A 12741-nucleotide genomic window follows, 5' to 3' on the forward strand; every position below is an offset into this window, starting at 1 on the left:
TGCAAATGAACCGATGGTTTTAGATATCTTGTATGATGTGTTTCCAGTCATAGTCACACCTAGGTAGAAATATGTTTGTCTTATTCATCCGCCCATGTCCATAACCCCCCAGGGCGCATAGCCTCTCGATATCGCTCTTCCACTTTCTCACGCTCCAACCTCTTCGCAGCTTCAAGGTCTTCTTCCACCTCTTGTGTGTCTGGCATATCAGTCCGCCAGAAGCCAGGAGGGGATTGAGCCCGCTGGTGAGTATGCCGATGTCGTCCATATTGGTTGGCCAGGGCCCTGGCTCTCGCTTCCACCAGGAGATTTTCACGCTCTTTGCCGCTCATGTTTCGAAGCAATTGTGTATCTTCTCCCACAAACTCTTGTAGAATTGCCTGGTCTTCTTCCTCTTGCTCTGCTCCAGATTTACCGGGGAGGCCCCCAAGGCGGGCCATGGCCCGGAAACGATCCCCACAACATCCTGGGCGAGTACAACCTGATATGCATTTGCGGTCATCCTTCTTTCGGACAACTGCATCATATGCGTAATCAAGCCCTTGATTTCTAGCCGGATTTATTTTGAAATGTCCCAACCCAAGACGACGAAGAGGTCTTGCCCTGAATGGTTCATCATCAGGGTCTATATCTGGAGCCATTTGACTCGACGCCTTGGGTGTTGTTTGATCACTGTGCGGTGTATAGTTCGCCCTTGTTGAGTCCGGGTCGAAGACTTTGCTCAATAAATGAAGCGGTGATTTGGATGGTACCGATCGTTCTAGAAGATTTTCCAGACGTCTCTGTGCAAACCCACCATTTGTCTTTGCTTCCGACGGTCCAACATTGACACCGGGGCCTATCTTCGAAGACATCCGCAAAGATGTCGCATCACCATCACCATCACCATCACCATCACCATCACCATCACCATCACCATCACCATCTTCCGCCAGAGCCGGTATTGCGCGTTGCTCCAGATCTTGAAGGCGTTTCGTGGAACACCCCTGTGCAGAGAATGTGGCCCTGCGTGTGTTGCCGTCAACTGGTTGAAGTATAGATGACTGTTGAGATGTTTGCTGGCCTAGTGAAATTCGCTTTGAGTAATTTGCGTTATTTGTACTGTTCTCTGAATTCCAAGCGCCTGCAATATTGACATCCCTGTAGGCTTTCCGTTTGATTGGTGTGCGTATCGTGTCTCCTATCTCATCAAGATCTTGCGTGCTTACAAACGGCTGTTCACTGTTGCGCACTGAACCGATTCGGGTTGGACTCGAGGACAAGATTTCATTTTTGACAACTGTAGAGCGCCCTGAGCTCATGGCCGCCGGCTGGGTATGCACGAGATGCCTGCCGGGAAGTGTTGGGGAGGGCCTCTGCGGAGGCTGCTGCCGGGGGACATTGGATATGAGACATAGTGTATCAGAAGATTCCGAGGGTTCCATATCGGGTCTAGGAGAGTTACACTGAGTGGAGGCCAGCTTTGATGTTAAGCCGTGAATTACTCTTTGGTTATCATCTTCAACTCTTATATCTGCATGCACATCATCTGCATAGGACCTTCGTTGTGACAACCTGATGGCCTTGGCAGGAAGATCTGTACACTCCTCTCTTGGACGTTTCTTCGAAAAGCCTTGCGCCTCCGAGTGTTTTCCGTCGACATCCTCGGGGGTGGGACTTTCCACTCTGCGGAATGTGACGGGTTGACCATTGAGAACAAGCGAGAATTCTCCACGCTTTAATTGCTGATCCCATCGCCGTAACTTCTTTTTATGCTGCAACACTCGAGATTTGAGACCACTCCAAGTTTGGATGAAGGTCTGTAAATTCGTATAAAGCGCGGTGTATCTGGCCTCAACTCTTTTCCGAGACTTCCGAACAGTGTGATCATCATCATCCAGGCCATCCCCCCACAGGTTCTTTGGGTCAAATTCGGTCTCTAGATTGGCATATTCCCCGGGAAGTTCAAGATCCCGTGGATCAACTTCATATTGTTGCAGCTCACTCCGGAGTACCGTGATATCATGCTCAAGTTCTCGGATTCTGATCTCTAATCGTCGCTGGGCTTGGCTGGCCAATGATTCTTTAATTTCTGCCTCTTTGGCGTGTGCATCAATATGGGATTTCATGTGTTTATAGGCATTGTCGAAGGAGGCCTCGCAGGCATTTGCCACAGCAGCATGGAGCTCCTTGACAACTTCCATTGTGCAGTTTCTAGTGTACCATTGAGTGAAGTGATATGAATCGTGAGAGAGAGGAAAAAGAAAACCAGCTGTAGACGCTCTGTCGGGCAAAGCGATATAAACGCGACGACGCGTCGAGGCCAAATGGGCACACGTGAGCTTATCACGTACTGATAAGATTCGGTGGCTCGGGGCCGACTCCACCTGCAATTGATCCTCCACTTTCAACCAATGTGTCCCTCAAAGCATGCGGAATGATTTCTATGATTCATTTTCCTAGTCTCCTCACAAGTTTATTTTAGCCTGAGACAGTATGTCCAAACGGTACAGAGACCCTTGGGACTCCGATCTACCGCAAAAGCGGACCCGCACTAAAAACGATATTGGGCCTGTTGATCGTCTGTCTCGTCTGAGCAATGAGTTGCTGCTTCATATCCTTTCATTTTTACCAGTATCATCCCTTAACGTGTGTCAAAGGTATATATATACACTCCTATTTTCGTCGGTTCTTCTTGGAGGTTTCGCTGACTTGCTACCTCAACTAGGTTATCACATCGCTTTCATGCTCTTGGTGGGGACTCTGAGATCTGGAAAAGGCAATATTACTCGGAATGGGTGCGACCCCGTGCCCGCCGCCTCGCAAATACTAGACGCACAACCCTTCCAACCAAGACAGATTATTCGCCCAAGGTCGCCACCTGGTTCGATCATGGGCACTTGGCACAGGAGGGCAATTGGAAACGGCAGTATCGGCTTCGGCATAATTGGTCCAAAGGGCTATGCCGGGTCACTGAGGTAGAGTTTCCTCAGCCACCATGCCCTCCTACGCTGATCAGATTTTGTGGTGGGATTGTCTTCACGGCAGATTCAGCGCACGGGCTCCGGGCTTGGACCACAAGAGATTCAGCATGTTGTCTTGCAAGAATCCCTTTGTCAGCTCCATCAAAATCATCTCCTATAACCCCAACCGCCTTGGCAGTAAGCCAGATCCAAGATAAGATCGAGATATCCGTCGGACTGGAAAATGGTCACTTCAGCCTCTTCGTCTTAAATCTTCAAACGTCCCAGCTAGACTTGCAGTCCTCTCATGTCGGCTACAGTGATGCTGCGATAACGGCAATGGCTCTCTCGTCGCCCTATTTAATGATAGTATCCCGTCACAAAGATTTGACATTGTACAGTCTACGATCTGGCAGCCATCGAGCCGGGGAAACCGCCGAGGCCTCGGAGCCCCGCCAGGTTGCCTCCCTCAAGGCAGATAACATCGTTGCGCCCATGACGCTATCTCTCCGGGTCTCGTCCTTTGAGATTGTCGCTACTATTGTGTATAGTTTCTTCCACATCGGTTGTGGGTGGTCTCTGGGGATCCAAGAATTACGTCTAGGCAAAGATGGGCAACAACTTGATTCCCGACTGGCTACTACAGTGGATTCCCAATATGGATTGAGGCCACTTCAATCCAGAAAAAGGCGACACTCTGTAGGCGAGTCGGTCGACAATCCACCTGGGATCGACCCTAGGGCACCGTCTATCATACATCAACAGCCGCCAACTTCCATGTCCTATTCCCATCCGTATTTGCTGACCTCTCATGCCGACAACACGTTGACCATGTACCTTGTGGTATCTACATCGGAGAATGTGTTCGTCCAAGGCGGCCGGCGACTTTGGGGCCATACCTCTTCCGTATCTGCTGTTCAGGTGACCAACCGCGGGAAAGCCGTTTCTGTAAGCTCTCGAGGGGATGAGATTCGAATATGGGAGTTAGAGATGGCGATCTCATCCCTAGGTAGCCGCAAATTCTTCGAGGAGAACGGTGTTCCGCTCAACGCTGGCAATACTGGCAACAAGGATGAGGAGCCAGAGCCAGGACTAGGAACGATTTCCCACAGTTTGGGCCGTTTAAATGTGGAATGCCAGGAATTGACCCTGCCTATCGGATTTGACGAAGAACGGGTACTTCTCCTTCGAGAAAAGACTGGAACACAGTTACTTGAGTGTTATGACTTTACCTAACGCAAAGTGTATCTATATATCTACATATGGCTATATATATCTCTCTCTCTATATCAAGGTATGCTAATAACAGAGAAAAGAAGAAAGAACCCTTTGAACTTTGCATTAGCATCCCAAGCCTGAGGTGTAGCATTCGGTAGCACAAGGTACTCAACCTGGACTGGGGACCCTGGCAGGACAGGGGCTGTTCCCCTATATAAAAGGTTGGATCCTCAATTTTGGTTCTTGACTTCTATCTCTCTCCCCTCCATTTTGTATTCTTCCGTCTCAGGTATCATCCATAACACCTTTAGAGAGGATTAAAAAGGGGATAGGCATTTTCTGCATTTCATGATGAGTTCCATTATATATACTGATGACCGGGATGAAACTGGCAGAAAAGAACAGAAGAAAACAAAGAATCAATGAGAGGGAAGAAGGGGAAAAAGAAGCCAAATTCCCCCAAATCAACTCTCTCTCTCTCTCTCTCTCTTTTCAGGGCGGTCAGCTTTACGGGAAGATTTCTCCCCGCACTACAATCTATTTTTTTGCAGACTCTTCAACTTCTTCACTTTTTATTCCTTTTTCTATAAAACACATCCCCCAATCTTATTCAAATATGGACTTCCCTCCTGCCGGACGTGGTGGCTGCTTCAACTGTATGTTCTTCTCTGCGAACTGGAGTCAATTCAAATCCCTGTGAATACGTCATATTCACTTGGAGCTTGTGGGATATTCAAATTGGATCTGGGCTCTCTTGCGACTTCTATTGCGCAACTTGATACCTGATACCTGATTTGGTTGTTTTGTGTTGTTTTTTTTTATTTTTTATTTTATTTAACTAACACCCTCTTTCTTCATAGGCGGCGAGGCTTCTCACCAGGTAATTACAACCTTTACCCGACTCTGAAATTTGAATATATATAAAAAAAAAAAGGCAGAAGAAGAAGAGGACATGAGGCTTATCTGCTCTTTCTAGGCTAAGGACTGCCCCAAGAAGGGAAACCCTACCTGGTAAATCCCCTTCACACCTCTCGTCTCTCAATTCAAAAGCTAATTTCAGTTAAACAGCTACAACTGCAATGGTATGCTCAGCTCAAATTCGTCCATTAGACATCTGGACTGGTCATCAGAACTTCGCTAATCAAGTCAATCACAATTACAGGCCAAGGTCACTTGAGTAAGTTTGAAATTGAATGTCGCAGACGATAGTTATACTTGACTAACTTTTCCAAAAAAAAGGCCGTGAATGCCAGGAACCCGCCAAGGAGAAGTCATGCTACCGTTGCGGCCAGACCGGACATCTTTCTCGCGAATGCCCCCAAGGTGGTGACAGCAACTACAGCGGTGGTGGTTCCCAGGAGTGCTACAAGTGCGGACAGGTCGGCCACATTGCGCGCAACTGCTCTCAGGGTGGTAACTACGGTGGTGGTTACAGCGCCGGCGGCTACGGTGGTGGTTTCGGTGGCCCCGGTGGTGCCGGTGGTCGCCAACAGACCTGCTACTCCTGTGGTGGCTTCGGCCACATGGCTCGTGACTGCACTCAGGGTCAGAAGTGCTACAACTGTCAGTCATCTCGGGTTTCTCGCTTTCTCTGGAATCTGCTACTAACTCATGATTAGGCGGCGAAGTCGGCCACGTCTCTCGCGACTGCCCCACCGAGGCCAAGGGTGAGCGCATGTGCTACAAGTGCAAGCAGCCCGGCCACGTTCAGTCCGCTTGCCCTAACTAAGGTGCCCATTGCTTGCATTGCTCTTTTGGTCAACATCTTTCTACAGTTTCCATGGGATTGGACGACATATTTCATGCATGCACGAAACGAATTTCCCTTTTTTTCCCGAAAATGTATGATTAGAGATCAACACCTGACAAGGTTAACATGATCTAACTTTTGATGTCTCCTACCTAGGTTATTTGGTAATTCTCGGGTTTTATGATAACGCGTATAAAATGTGAAGTAGGGAGCCTGGCAAATACTCGTATTTGTATTTGCACATTTTAATTCTCTGAGCCTATCTCGCGGGAGTCGACGGCATTTGCTATATAGCTCAAATCGGCTCTGATTCCACAAAATGACCCCATATTATACACTCGCCTTCTAGAGAGTTCAGATCTGCGTAGCGCTCATAGCTTGATTACGAGCTGCAACTGCACATCAAAGCCCTCTTGAACTTGGGGACATCCCCACAGAAACGCTCTTCCTCTTCCTTATGAAGATCCCATTCATCGTTGAACGGGTTCAAAGACATCTGCATGATCCGACCTAGAACATCTCGGTCGCCTTTGCGCTCCACACGCTCGATGACCTCGTCGAGAATCCACCCTCGAGGAACAAACTATCAATGGGTTAGTCAATCTGCACCGGACTTGAATTTTTTTTTTTTTTGATAGGGGCTTACATTCGGGTTGACGGATTTCATAGCCTTTTGTCTTTCCTCGTCGTTTGCTGGGCCCCAGTCCTCTAGGACGCGAAGCCGCCAACCATCCAGCCATTTCGCAATGCGATCTCTAGCTGTAGCCTCGGTATATCCAATCACACCGAAACCTTCGGCGTGGAAGAAGACCGAGGCTGCTTCCCTTCGGCCTTCTTCGGTCTCCAGATTAGACAGTGACAGCCCTGAAAGCCGACGGAAGAAGTGGTTGAAGTCCAGTTCGAGTGCTTCAAGTGTGTCTAGCATTTCTGAAAAAAGATTTTGAAAGTCCGACTCAGCTTGTGTTTTGAGTCCTAGCCTCTGGCCCATCAAGCGCTTGTATTCGTTTAGGAATACTGCTTTGAACTCTTCGCCCACACGCTCAATGATTTTCTCCGCGCGTTTGACGAGTTCTGGTTCAAACTCCTCCGTCACCCCATCGTTGACAAAGCTTTCCTCGTCAACCCGGTTTCCAGCCCCAATCAACTCACCTAGTGACTCCCCGAGTCGGACCAGATTCCACCAGATAATGCTGGGTTGGTTGCGATAGGCATATCGCAGCATATGGTCATCATGGTTCGGGGTGTACTGGGGGTCAAAGTTGTCCATGAACGCAAATGGGCCGTAGTCCAGCGACAAGCCGTAAATAGATGTGTTGTCGGTGTTCAGCACGCCATTCATGAAGCCGTAGGCCTGCCACGCGGCCACTGTCTTAGCATTGCGGCGAGCGATTTCTCGATACAGTCTAGCAAATCGGTTTTCTTGTACATCTTGGTGTTCTTGTACTTGATCACCGGGGATACCCCTTTGGGGATTATCGATTTGGGTGGAGGACTGCTGGTCCTGCAGCGATACAATGGCGGGAAGGGATTCCCACCCGCTAAAAACGTCTTCTGCAACATATGTCGCAAGCTTTCTGATCAGCTCACGGTCTCCGCGAACGCGAAGAAGATCAAAGGTGCCGATTCTTAACCAACTCTCAGCAAACCGAGCAACAATTGCTCCTGGTTCAAGACGCTCTCGCAATACCTTGGCATTGGGGACCAAGGTGAGTGAGAGTGCCCGAGTGGTTGGTATACCGAGGGCAGAGAGAGCTGTCAAGGTTTCAATGGTCTGTCTTTGGGTTTCATGCAAGGATTCTTACCTTCTGAGACCACGTATTCACGAATACTTGACCGGAGGACAGCTTTCCCGTCTGCGAAACGCGAATAGGGTGTTTTGCCTGCTCCTTTCAGTTGCAGCTCATATCGCGTATTTGTCTGCGGGCTGGTGCATTCGAAGAGACTGATTGCACGCTAATTTGCCGGTCATTAGTATCTCTAGTGAGCTGAGGACTCATTCGTAGGTTAACTTATTGACTGACCCCGTCTCCAAGTTGTCCGGCCCATGAACCGCTGTATGTTGTCAGCCGTTAACGTTGTATCTCGAGCTTCTTTCGCAGCTTACAATTGCCACCCTGCGGATGTTAGTCTCTTTGCATTTCTCATGCATGAAAACGTGGATACTCACCTCCATAACACTGTGCCCATGGGTAGATTCCACCCTGTTCCTCGTTCCACCAAATCTCATTCCCGGCGACCAGCGCCTTAAATCGCGATGTTTGTTCCTCGCCTAGTTTCAATCCCAAGTCTTTCATCGCTTTCAAACTGACTCCTAGTAGTTCTGGCTCATCGGTCTGTTCTGGGCGAATGTATGTGAACAAAGCTCCTTTGACCATGCGAGGCCCCAAAGTTTCCCTTGGGGCCTTATGCGAGGATTCCGGTGTATCAAAAGCCGGATCAGACGGCAATTTAGAAGTGAAAACCTTTGATTTCGGTAATTCAGCCAGGGAGACCCCGGCAGTTGAAAGATGTGATACCATCTTGTTTAAACGATTCCGAACTGACGGTGACCAAACGTTGGTGCGTGGAAACATATACCGATTTCTTGAACACGTGAGCACACGAAAGTTCATAGAGAAAGTGAGAGAGAGAGAGAGAAAGAGAGAGAGATCAAGTAATTGCTCAAGGATATGAATCCAAGTGAAGATAGTAGTAGATACTAACCTCGGGAAATATGCGAGAGCGGGAGTTAGAAATGACATAATTGACAATTATTAATCATTGTCTAGGCCCACCCGTGGACAGCGCCATGAGGTACCACGCCCTGGTCGAAAGTATCCCCTTACAACATCTTGTCATCATCCTATATTTTGCCCCTTTTCAACCAATTTAGAACCATGGCAAACACTATTTCGTCTATTCCTACATTGGACCTCAACGACGGTACCTCGGTCCCTGTCGTGAGTAAACCCACCATTACCCCACATGATATCGGCAATGTTCTCTAACAAATCCAGGTTGGATATGGTACTGGCACCGCGTGGTTTAAGAAGTCCGACACCGGTATCAATAATGAACTGGTCGAATCAATCAAGACGGCAACGAAACTAGGATACCACCACCTCGATGGAGCTGAAATCTACCAAACCGAGGAGGAATTGGGACAGGCAATCAAAGAGAGCGGGGTATCTCGTGAGAAACTCATCGTGACGACTAAGGTCCTCCCCAATATCGCCGATATTCCTCAGGCCATTGATACTAGTCTCAAGAAGCTCCAGCTTGACTATGTGGATCTGTAGGTGAACTCCAGCGTGGTGTGACTAATGGCTCGATCGGGAACCACTTCTAATAATTGGAGTAGTTACTTGATCCATGCTCCGTACTTTGCAAAGTCCAAGGAAGAGCTTCAAGCTGCCTGGGCTGCCATGGAGCAAGTAAAGCAATCTGGGAAAGCTCGGTCTATTGGTGTGTCCAATTTCCTACAAAGCGACTTGGAGACCATTCTTGAAACCGCTAAAGTGGTACCATCTGTGAATCAAATTGAGTTCCACCCTTACCTTCAACATGGCAATCTTGTTCCCTACCAAGAGGGTAAAGGTATCAAGACTGTTAGTTATGGAGGCCTCACCCCTGCCACCCGGGCACAGGGCGGGCCATTAGACCCCCTGCTCTCTTCTTTGGCCACCAAATATGCAGTCAGCGAGTCCGAGATCCTGTTACGCTGGATCATTGACCGTGGCTGTGTGTCTATCACCACCAGTGGCAAAGAAGCCCGCCTAAACAGCTATCTGCGCACATTTACATTCAAATTGACCCCGCAAGAGGTTGACGAGATCTCTAAGATAGGGGAGCAGAAACATTACCGTGCCTTCTGGCGTGAGAAATTTGCAGAGGATGATCGTTCCTGAATGTTGAGAGGTTCTAGGAACAAACCTGGCATAAGAACATTGAACTCTTATAGATAGATTCATTCCTTGCTTGTTTGTCAAGATGACAAGGTACATACATCCTACATATATAACATATATACATATATATAACATAGCTCAAATCGTTCATCAATGATATATAGCTATGCCAGTACATACACATTTATACGGAGTACCTTGTACTGTAATGAAATTATACGGTAACGATAAGCCGATAAGCAACAGGCACCGTAACCGCCCTAACGTAACCTTCTCCAATTCATCTCTTTCATTCTATCCGGGGACATTTCCCATCTCTCGCTCCTTCATGGAAAGAGGTCACCCTCTCATTGTGACACATCCCACTTTTTCTTTATTACCTCGACTGTGTTTATTTCTCCCTCCCAATTGCGCGACTTCGAAACCCCAGGGTTATGGGAACACCCCCCACGCGCGATAGTGATAGGATGCCCTGATTATTCGGCACCTGAACAAGGCCGGATCTTGTACATCCACTATCCTTCACTTGACCCAATGCGTTGACTATCACCAGGCAGCTTGCCATACCGACTTGAGAAACAGAAACCGGTGATAGACTTTGCCCCAAATTGTGCTTGGAGCGCGTATTATACCAGCATCTCTTGTGGAAGAACAAATCGCGAAACCCTGCGCACTGCGATGTCGGTGAACGAGAAACGCCATTCCCAAACCACTACAACCCCCCGAGCTGCAAGTTCCCCCACGTCGGACCGTGAAGTGCTTGACCAACGATTGCAGCGCCTCTCTGACGACGTCCTTCCCCCCGTTCCATATCTACTCACATTTCCGACCAAAACGCCCTTTAACCTGGGAAACCGGTCCGCCAACAATTGGGCTGTAGGGCATGACAGACCCTTCAGCTTGGAGGAGCAGCAACTACAATATATGACCTTCTTGACACACCACGACACAGACTCATTGCTTCTAGCCGTCGGGGACTGGTCAGACGAAACGGGGCGCATGATGACCGATCGGTCGACAGCCCCAAGCGCTGGAGAAAGTTCAAGAGAAACCGTGGCCAAAAAGAAAATTAGTCTCAAGGACTACAAGACCCAGAAGACCAGTGTCGCTGTCGCATCCCCCGTTGGCCTCGAAGCGGGCAGCCGAGGCGCATCAAACTCCGCCAAGCCCGAGGAAAGACGACAGATGACACCTTCGGAGCCTCCCAAGAATACCGATAAGACTAAAATGCCTCGAATGCCGCCGAAGTCACATGCGCGTCTCTCTCCCGAAAGAGCGGGCCAGAAACGGCCATCTGGGTCGGAACATGAATTCCCTAACCCCTCAGTGACTAAGAAGTCCGAGGCACATACTACAAAGAAACTGCGACTGTCTCCCGAAAAAGAAACACGCCGACAGCCCAGCCCTGCCAAATCGCACTCCCCCAAGCTACCCGCACTTCTTTCGCCTACTCTCCCACCGACATCGGGTGGTCCCAGACTTCCGCGCTTGCTGTCTCCTACCCTCCCTCCAGATATTGAAAAGGAGTTGGCCCGCCTTGAGGACCGTTCACCGTCTCGCAATAGTCGGGCAGGAAAGGGATTGCCTGCCAAAGAATCCAATACCCACGAACATCCAAGAGACCACGCCCGTGCCGACCCACAAAAGACGCAGCTTCTTACCAAACTGCGGTACGGAAGAGCGAACCGAAAGCGTGTCGAGGCTTTGCTTAAATTCTCTGGTAAAAGGAAAGCACATCTGTCAGATTCACCGGTCAGCCAGGATACTGATCGTGATGATGTCTCCCATTTCAGGAAAAAGGGAGGAGATACCAGTTCCTCTCGTGGGCACACATTCGGGGATCTGAAAGGCAAGAAACATGATACTGGTGAACCCCTTGCCTCTCAATATGGTCGCTCAAAGGAGCCGAAAAGCTTCCCCGAAAAGCCTCGAACGCCGGTTCCTCAGGCACACCTGACCTCTCATTCAATCGCCAATGACAAAACAAAAGCAGCTTCGATCACACCGGTGAAAGATCTGAAAGACCTGAAACCTCCCACCTCTCGTCGAAACGAGCTCGGAGAGACCGATGGCAGAACTCCTTCTTATCCCGCCAACAAGCGTCATTCCGTCGATCCCGGGTCAATCATGAAAGCTTCTCCGGCACAGGCAGATGGCCGTACGCGCAATGAACGGCAGGTATGGTGGGATGAGTGGCAAAAGTTTGCGAGTATCGGCCGTGAATTGAAACATGCCGCAGAGCGGCATACCTCTAAAACCGGGACCTCAGTCACCGACGAAAAGTTAGCCGTTGTGACTGCAATCGAAGCGTTGTTGTCCTTCATTATGGCGTTTGTAGCGAACGATCAGGCCAAAGCTTCATCACGCCAGGTCGGGGATTCCTCCACATGGCTGTCTATTGTGCCATACTGGCGTGTGGTCAGGAAGAACAGTGTATCTTATCCGGCATTGAACAGTCTCTGCTTGCTCCTTGGGGCTGTGTCCTTCACTGCCATCCACACTCTTGATCTTGAACGCCTCGCGATAACCCCAATTCCCGGAGAGCACACCCCGGTTCCCACCCCTGGGAGTGATGGAAACGCAGCCCTGTCGGATGAGAACAGGAAAAGCAGAAAGGAATTTTCCGAGCTGAAGGCTCGTCTTCCTGAGTGCTACAAAGAGTCCCAGAGGCTATGGATAGAGGGCACCCGGGGTCTCTCTGAAGATGTCCTTGGTCGTGATTTCCCAACGATCTGGTCCCAGCGATCTCGAAATTACTCGGAAAGAGGTCGATCATCTCTCAAGGCTGGCGACTATGCTGGAAGCTATTTCCTACCACTTAGTGGCACTACCCCGCCCATCGAAGTGGTTCGGTTTGGCTGGTCCCTGCTGAAAGAATGGTGCTCGAAAGAACGAGTGGAGTGGAGTGGACGTCTTGGTCTCTAATTCATCTTTTATATTTGTC

General features: G+C 49.3%; 6 protein-coding genes across 6 annotated transcripts; 4 read left to right on the forward strand and 2 right to left on the reverse strand.

Annotated features, from left to right (window-relative positions):
• Positions 1-80: 80 nt before the first annotated feature.
• PEX2_094020 (SAE2 C-terminal domain-containing protein) lies at positions 81-2183 on the reverse strand (the record flags this gene model as incomplete). Its single annotated transcript, XM_016746672.1, has 1 exon — positions 81-2183. One exon carries the CDS (start codon positions 2181-2183, stop codon positions 81-83), a length of 2103 nt encoding a protein of 700 aa, XP_016600388.1.
• Positions 2184-2977: 794 nt separating this feature from the next.
• Positions 2978-4178, forward strand: PEX2_094030 (WD domain protein; the record flags this gene model as incomplete). Its single annotated transcript, XM_016746673.1, has 2 exons — positions 2978-3140; positions 3235-4178. The coding sequence occupies 2 exons, from the start codon at positions 2978-2980 to the stop codon at positions 4176-4178; spliced, it is 1107 nt and encodes a 368-aa protein (XP_016600389.1).
• A 598-nt stretch (positions 4179-4776) lies between these two features.
• Positions 4777-5889, forward strand: PEX2_094040 (uncharacterized protein; the record flags this gene model as incomplete). The annotated part of the gene is made up of 7 exons (XM_016746674.1): positions 4777-4816; positions 5021-5040; positions 5137-5171; positions 5229-5242; positions 5323-5337; positions 5400-5723; positions 5780-5889. The coding sequence occupies 7 exons, from the start codon at positions 4777-4779 to the stop codon at positions 5887-5889; spliced, it is 558 nt and encodes a 185-aa protein (XP_016600390.1).
• A 403-nt stretch (positions 5890-6292) lies between these two features.
• PEX2_094050 (uncharacterized protein) lies at positions 6293-8429 on the reverse strand (the record flags this gene model as incomplete). The annotated part of the gene is made up of 6 exons (XM_016746675.1): positions 6293-6493; positions 6557-7662; positions 7713-7863; positions 7932-7962; positions 8015-8024; positions 8078-8429. 6 exons carry the CDS (start codon positions 8427-8429, stop codon positions 6293-6295), a joined length of 1851 nt encoding a protein of 616 aa, XP_016600391.1.
• A 357-nt stretch (positions 8430-8786) lies between these two features.
• On the forward strand, positions 8787-9797 carry PEX2_094060 (aldo/keto reductase; the record flags this gene model as incomplete). Its single annotated transcript, XM_016746676.1, has 3 exons — positions 8787-8849; positions 8907-9184; positions 9251-9797. The coding sequence occupies 3 exons, from the start codon at positions 8787-8789 to the stop codon at positions 9795-9797; spliced, it is 888 nt and encodes a 295-aa protein (XP_016600392.1).
• Positions 9798-10475: 678 nt separating this feature from the next.
• On the forward strand, positions 10476-12722 carry PEX2_094070 (uncharacterized protein; the record flags this gene model as incomplete). The annotated part of the gene is made up of 1 exon (XM_016746677.1): positions 10476-12722. The coding sequence occupies one exon, from the start codon at positions 10476-10478 to the stop codon at positions 12720-12722; it is 2247 nt and encodes a 748-aa protein (XP_016600393.1).
• Positions 12723-12741: the final 19 nt, after the last annotated feature.

Source organism: Penicillium expansum (assembly GCF_000769745.1).
Source record: "Penicillium expansum strain MD-8 chromosome Unknown contig313, whole genome shotgun sequence".
In the NCBI taxonomy this organism is placed as follows: Eukaryota; Fungi; Ascomycota; class Eurotiomycetes; order Eurotiales; family Aspergillaceae; genus Penicillium; species Penicillium expansum.